The sequence below is a fragment of the Apaloderma vittatum genome, unplaced genomic scaffold, assembly GCF_000703405.1.
Source record: "Apaloderma vittatum isolate BGI_N311 unplaced genomic scaffold, ASM70340v1 scaffold17731, whole genome shotgun sequence".
Taxonomy (NCBI): Eukaryota; Metazoa; Chordata; class Aves; order Trogoniformes; family Trogonidae; genus Apaloderma; species Apaloderma vittatum.
Window position 1 is genome coordinate 8,242 of NW_009699812.1, and position 7,612 is coordinate 15,853.

Consider the following 7,612-nt stretch of genomic DNA (forward strand, 5'->3'; position numbering starts at 1 on the left):
TGGTGCGTCGGAGACAGAGCAGGAGACGTGGACTGGTACCCTTGCCTGGTTGGTGAACCCACGGAGCTATTGGACCTGAAATCAAAGACCTGATGAGAGCCAAGAGGTGAGCCAGAAATATAGGCTGAATCCCTGTGAGCTGGGGACGGGGGCGGGCTCTGGATGATGGGCAGCCCTTGGTTTGGCCTGGACTCTGTCTGCAAGCCAATGGACACGTTTTCTACATCCTGCTCAAGGTATTCCTCCTCAAAGATATCTTGCACGGAATAGAGCTCTTCGTGCTGCGCTTCAGGCTCAGGCTCCACCGGGAGTGGGGGCGGGGGCGAAAATGCTGCACCTGCCTGCACTCCTCTTCCACCCGCATCAGCAGCCGCTGGATCTCACGGTTGTTGGGACACAGCTTGATGGCCTCGTTCAGGTCCTCCAGGGCTGCTGAAAACTGCCTGCTTGACAAAGGGACAGAAAGGAGAACTGAAATTACTCTGCATTTGGACGGAGCCGCCATGGAGGCTCCTGAGGGTCAAGCGGTCTGTCCGCGTTACTGAGGGGGTGTCTTCGATCTTATGTGCCTCCCTCGGATTTATTTTCTCCAAACTGAGGGAAAACACCGCCAAGTCATTCTGGAGGAATGGCACAACCCTGACAAGCAGAAACGCCTGTCCTCTGCAGTGGCCGGTGCAGGCTCACCAGTGACTCCTTGTGGCCCCACCACAAGCTTTGTCCCTGCGTTAGCGAAAGGAGAACCAAAGCGCCGGCAAACTGAGAGCCAAGCTCAGCACCGTTGTAAACAAGCGCAACTTTGACCGAGTCGCAACCCCTGACGCCAGGGAAAATTTAACTTCTGCCCGATGCGAGGACCACACAGCGTCAGGGCTGGCTCCAGAGCTCAGGGGCTCCCATGGGTCAGCTTTAGGTCAGGCTTGTCTCTCTAACTCTGCAATGGGTTTGGTTGGCTCCTTCAGAACGAGGGAATCGAGCAACGTCGAGCAACATCGGGGAGCCCAGGAGCCCTCCCAGGGAAGCCTCTGCAAGGGAAAGGCCAGCCTGCGAGGAGGAAAAGGGAGGTGGGGGTTTGGGGAAGGGGGTTGTCGTTTACAGGGACACTGTTTGCTTTTGAGCAAAACCATCTGTTTCAGTGTGACTGTCACCTGGGGGAAAAGCTCCGCAGCGCCTCCCAAGCTTTTGCACAAGCCATTGAAAAGCTGGTGGAGGAAGGAAAAACATCCTGCTCCCCAGCCTGTGCTGCCCTCAGCGGTGCTGCTGGGCACAAACTGGGAAACAGAGAAGTAAAGTCCAAGTGATGACAGATTCTGCTGGGGAGACCTGGGGAGAAAAGGCCACTTGTGTGTGAGGAGGCTGATATCATCTGGAAAGGAACTCGGTTCTTACGCTTCCTTACAAGTGGTTTGGAGACAATGGAGGGGAAAACCATTAAAGGAAAGGCATTAGGTCAGTGTGGCTCAGCTAGCAGGGCTTGTCTGCAGAACAGGTCACGGCTTCACCTCCCACGTGCAGAGCCGGTGGGCCAAGGCAGCGCAGCGTCAGCTGGGCCAGGAGCCTGCTTCCACGCGTCGCCTCCAGCGTGGAAGGTCGAGCGGTGGTGGCGCCTGCCAAGCTACAATGTTTGCACAGGTGGACACCTCCAGCCACCGGCGGCTCTCCGCACCCCCGTGCGAGGCACCGCTCAAAACCGAGATGCGCGCAACGACAGCGCGCCCAGCCCTCGAGCACGGGGCTCAAAAGCAAGGCCTCCCATTCATTTAGGAATGGCATCGATCGGTTTTGAAACCGAGCCAATCTTTTAGCCTTTGGGGAGGTTAACAGGGGAATCCTCCAGGCTCCATCTGAGATGCAGAGATCCCAGTGCCGCAGCTCTCTGGAAGCTGGCTGCAGTGCTCTGAGCAGAAGCCACGGCTGAAAGCGGGCGCTTGCCTGCACAGTCACTGCACAGCTTGGCAGCAGCTTCTGCCTCGCAAAAAGCGTTGTACGACTGAGAGATGCATAGATTTTAAGGCCAGAAGACTTCACCGTGCTGAAGGAGTCTACCCTCTCACATGAACACAGGCCACAGGGCTTCCAAGAGTCATACTTGGCTTCGAGTCCAGGCTGTGGTGGAATTAAACCATGTTTTTAAAAAAGAATACCCAACTTTGGTGTAAGCGTTCCCAATGGAGTAAGATGCTCAGAAGAAATTCAGCTAAGATGAACCTCTCAAAACGTTTGCATTCAGCTGCCTCCAGAAATGACCAAATGAGGGAGGATGTCACTTTGAGAGGTTTGCAATCTCATTTCTTTGCCATTTCTTCCCTTGGGGACACTGGCACGGTTTTGCACGGTGGGTGCCTACATGACTGTGGCCAGGCTGGAAGAGACCAGCCCCTCGCACTTTTTCTCTCTGTCCCTCCTCACCTGCTGCTGCGTTTGGCCCTTGCTCTTGCATAGTAAGCTTCATAAGATTTCGGTTTCAGCTCCAGTGCTTTAGTAGCAAATTCCTCCGCCATTCCAAAATCCTGTCATTACAATAGGTGTGCAGATAAGTAATTGAATAGATACAGAAATAAAAATACAGTTTGGAAGCAAACAAACTTAATACAGACTTTTTTTTTTTGCATGTACCATGGAAAACTTGATAGTACTGGAATGTTTCACATGGAGTCAACATCATTTACAGCCAGAGAGCTACAATGGCATGTCCAAAGACTCTGCACGCTGTCAGCCCCCACAGAGGCCAGCATGCCACTGGCTCTGTTCTCACTGATTGTGTCCCCAACAAGTGCATGCAATCCCTCTCCAACAACCTACAGTCTTGGAGGAAACATCTGGTCTCGCAAAGGCTGGAATGTAATCTCATGAAGGATATTTTTTTTTTTTCCACGGTTGAAAGCAATAGGAAACCTTTCCCACGCCCTCTGCTTCCCACTCTGCAACACACGGATGTACTTCCAAGGGGCTGAATAGAGATGAAGGAAGGGACTATGGTGTCTCAGTACCTACAAACAGGACTTGCCTGGCAAAGGTCTCCTACCAGGGCCCCCGTTCCACCGTTCCTTGCCTCTCCCCTACACCTCCTCACCTGGGAGACTAGTTTGGGAGTGGGGAGGAAGAGGGTGACAGCATGGGATGGAGACTTCTCCAGGTGCTTCTGAGTGGCAGCGCCACGAGATCAGACTGTCAGCTGTGGTTCAAACCCCGCCAGTCATCCTCCCCCTTGCCTTGTCCTGAATGTTTTGCGGGCCACCAAGCTCAGCTGAAGCTCAGGAGACCTCTTCCCAGTGGAGGGCCTTCCATTTCACAGCCATACACTTCTTTGGCTTGCTGAGGGCTATGACCCTCAGCAGTTCTGGGAGAAGGTACCAAAGAGTATTCCTGACTTGTTCAAGCCTCCATAAACAAGCTTTTGCTATTTGGACATCCTGTACATGGTAGCTCATACTTGTATTTGTACCTTGAGTAGCAATTACTGAAGAGATCGTGCCTAACAGACTAAACTGGGAATGTAGTCAAGAGGGAGGTACCTTTATAGTCTCTTATCTGTAGGTGCAAAAACTGCAGGAGCCATTACAACCTTCTGAAATCTTCTATCACAAAACCTGGGATTCCCCAGTTAACAATAAAGCAAAACCACGGTCCTTACAGCACAGGCTCAGCCACAAGTCAGCTCGCTTAAAGAGAAGGTTCACGTACTTTCTACAAACTGTGTTGTTCGTCCACCAGCACTCAGATTTGAACTTCCACCGCTTTTCATCTTTCTCCCTCGCAGCTTAAAGAAACCCCTGTCCCCTCCAGAGTAATCTGTGCCAGCTCGTGGCCTCGGCAGAGATTTCACTTGTCAAGCCTCAGGAGGCTGGCAGTTGTAGAGGTGAAAGCTTGCAGGGCAAGGGGAGGTGGCACTTGTCTGCAGACCTGCTGCAGACGCCGGTCCCTAGATGCTGCTGGCTTGAAGCAGGGAGAGTGACAGGGATCTGGCAGTTCTGGGAGGAGAGGGGGTATGTGGGGGTGTTTCTGGATGAGTCACTGCCCTGGGGAAGTGCTAGCCCCCTAAGCATATGCTCCTTCATTTTAAATTAATTAGTATTCAAAGGAGAGCATCTCCTGGCTCCTCCCTCAGCGCTGCCCTAGAAATCTGGAAAACGCCTCCACCTCCAATTCACATCATCATCAAAAGGGGAGTAATAAAAAATTCAAAAAGCTATAAACATGGCAATGAATTTTTAATCGTCAGAAACGCATATTAAATCATGACTTCTTTTGCGTTATAAACTGACAGTGCTCTGTGAAGGACAACCAGGTTACACAGAGGAGAGATCTCAGGTCAAGGCACGATTACAGGAGGGACGTGTCTCTGTGCACGGGCAGAAAGCTGGTGGCTTGCGCTTAAGGCCACGAAGAGTGGGGACACTTACGTTCATTTTCCTCCGGCACCGCGAGAGGTTGAGAAGGAGCGACACCTTCAGCTCACGGAAGGTTTTCAGGTCTTCTCCAAACCCTTCCCTGGGGAATTTTTTCAGAGCATACTGGTAGCGCTGGGCAGCCTCTTTCACTTTACCTTTCTAATAGAAGGAGAACAAGTCAAAACACATCCTTGGGTTGAGTTTACTTCACGGCACAGAACTCGCTCACCAGCCCCACAAATGTTTTAGGCGGTTAAGGGAACACGACTCCACTGTTTAGTGCTTTTCTAGAAAGGAAAGCCAGGACATTTGATCAAGGGAACATCTAAGCTGGAAATGCAGATGCCTTGCGCAAGCTGAGTTCTCCCACTTCGCCCAGAGTCGTCACGCTACAGCGGGAAAACACAGCAGAAATCGTGTGAACTCGATACGACTCCATCTGGTTTCTGAATGGATGGTCTTTTGAGCTGTGTGATCAGTAACTCATTTCGGGAGAACACCCTACACCCAAAGCTTAGGAAGCACCAGGGAGGGTAAAGAATACGAAGCGTGGGACTTTGGGTGGAGTTCCTGGGGCTCAGAGAAGCCTCTGCGATAGCAAAGATAAAGGTTATGGCATCAACGTGGCTCTGAAGTTGGATTCATCTCCCTGGGCTTCAGATGTTTAAAAATTAGGTGTCTACACCTAAGCCCGTCAACTGGGTTCCTATTACAGTTATTGGGACACAAGAGTCACCTTCCAAGGGTGACTCATCTTTGCTATTTTGGGCACCTATTTTTGGGATGGGATGATCTGCACCCTGGAGGGGGACAGCCATGGCAGCGAGGGTGAAAGAAAGAGGGCAAAACGGGATCTAGGACGCATGCAATTAATGATGACCCAGACATAAATTTTGCAGCTACGAAGAGCAAGCTTTCAAACCTCGGAGACTCAGGTTTCTCAGCTGTATCATGCATCTCTGGCAGATAACTCCAGTTACAATGCCAGCTTCGCATATTTTCTGCTTCACCCTTAGAGCCTAACAGTGAATCATTGTTGTACTTGCACATTTTGTGTGTGTGTGTGTGCAAATCTTCAGGTTTTAAAGATCGGCTTTAAATAAACAAAGAGCAAAAAAGATTCCCTAGCTCTAACGGTGGAATGTCTCCCATGGGCTAAAGGACACAACAAAGCCATCTGTGTCCTCACAATCTGTTTTCATTGCAAAAAGTTTCTTCCACGAGATTTTTTTTTTGGTGATATACTATCTTGTTGCCTTGTTCCACAGCAGTGAGCCTGCTAGGTAAGGACAACCTTGCCAGATCTGATGCAACGACAGCAACACTCGGAATCTCTGTAAAACACTTGCGTTCTGGTGTTTTCAAAGAGGAAATGAAGCGCTGGCTCCAGTCCAGAATGCAGAGAGACCTGGCTTTGCTTCAGCTTCCTTACAGATTTAGGCAATCGATCCCCCTCCCCTCCCCAGCCCCACTAACCAAAACCAGTTTGCCACACGAGGAACGCTGTGAGCAGCGGATTTTCCTTGCCATGGGTTGAGGCAGCAGGACTGCTCAGTCAAAACCTCGTACAAAGTTACGCTGCAAGCTGCATCTGTTCAATTTTAACTTGAGCAACCTGGTCTAGTTAAGGGCATCCCCGCCCCTGGCAGGGATTAGATGATCTCTTTAAGTCCCTTCCAACCTAAGACATTCTATGATTCTCTGAATCTTTTCCAAGAACACTCCGATTCTCACCTTATAAAACATGTCTCCTTCCTCCATCAGCTTGCTCAACAGGATGATCATGATGTCTGGTTTGGAGGTTGCCATCGCCCATGTTGCTGGACCTGTAGTGTACAGGATGCATGATGGGTAAAAAACTCATACAATGCAAGGGTGGTAGGAAGCTGGGTGGAAAAAATATCCTGGGGTGGGAATTTCTGCTGGAGAGAACAACTTGGCATGGTCAAAGGGCAGAGAGCTCCAAATGATGGAGCTGACAATTCCTCTCGCGCCTAAATTATCGTCATCCACAGGGCAATGGTTTTCCTTTGCAGTCATTAAGGCTAATCCTAAATCACCATCACCAAGGTGGTCTGGGCAATGTCGGGAGCCATCTCCACAAGAGGGCAGTGCCGATTGTGGAACCAGCGAAGGGGGAACAAAATGTACTTCAAGAGGAAAAATCAGTGTGGTTACATAAAAGCATTTCTAAATTAAAATCTCTGGAAAGTGTACTAGGAAATCTGCAGTTCGGCTGTCGATAGGCGTTTTGTGTTTAAGTGGATTGTGATTTCCAGCTTCACCAGATGTGAAATACTAGAGTAGAAAAATCCATTAAGGTGGAAAAATACGACAAAGGGAAGGTGGTGCCCAAGTGCTGCTGGTGCCGAAGGCGTCTGTGGGGCTGGGGACATGCTGGCTCTGCGCAGGGGACCACCTGCCCAGAGCCAGTTGGGATCTCAAGGGCTAATACGGGAAGGGAAGGGGTGGCAAAATTTCGGGTAAACTCATTAGTGTGGGTGAAGAATAAGTCAACGATATTCTCTAAGTAGATTCAGTACATTTTGGGGGAAGGCGGTTAGTTTTTGAGTTCAAGTTATTCTCTGCAACAGTCATTAAAAAAATTATTTGAAGGTGAGGTAAATTAAAAGATTAGAGGTGTTGGGGACGCATGCAGGCTAAATCAAACAGGAGAAAGCAAGGCTGACAACAAAGCTATCAGATCGAAGCTGATGCTGACAGCAATGAGATATACCTCGTGGGCGACTCGGTAACGTCTGACAACCTTCAAAGAAAGGAGAAAACAAAAAGTTGTAGGAGAGAGGGGGGAAAAAAAATGGATGAAGGTGAAAAAAAAAAAAAGAAAGGAAAAAAAAGCAGCTGTGAGAGGCAGGCAGCAAAGAAGCCAATGCACCAGCAAAATCCCCTTTCACAGGAAAACGCAACGTGAGCAGCTGTGCGGCGCAGCGCGGGCAGCACCCAGATCTGAAAGCATACACAGAGCGAGTGAACGCAGCAGCTCACAGCAAGGCACGGACATAGTACGTTTGTCGACTCAGACTAGTAAAGATAGAAAGAGCATTACCAGAGGAAAGACCTTGCCAAAGAAACAGTTGTTTATTGATTAACTTTGCTAAGTAATATGACAGTAAAAAAAATAAATTTAAAAATCCCCCGTTTTAATAAAGAGAACGAGGCAGCCGTGACTCGCCGGCTGCTCTCGCAGTACGGATCAGCGG

General features: G+C 49.8%; 1 protein-coding gene across 1 annotated transcript in view; it reads right to left on the reverse strand.

The window, feature by feature from the left end:
* The window catches only part of LOC104280789 (protein TANC2-like), a gene marked incomplete at its 5' end in the record, with an annotated part of 23,203 nt that overhangs the window by 1,871 nt on the left and 13,720 nt on the right, over positions 1 to 7,612 (reverse strand). The window contains 6 exon segments of the mRNA XM_009878554.1: positions 2 to 328; positions 331 to 443; positions 2,410 to 2,510; positions 4,404 to 4,550; positions 6,126 to 6,217; positions 7,129 to 7,158. Of these exon segments, the coding sequence (XP_009876856.1) occupies positions 2 to 328; positions 331 to 443; positions 2,410 to 2,510; positions 4,404 to 4,550; positions 6,126 to 6,217; positions 7,129 to 7,158 (810 nt within the window).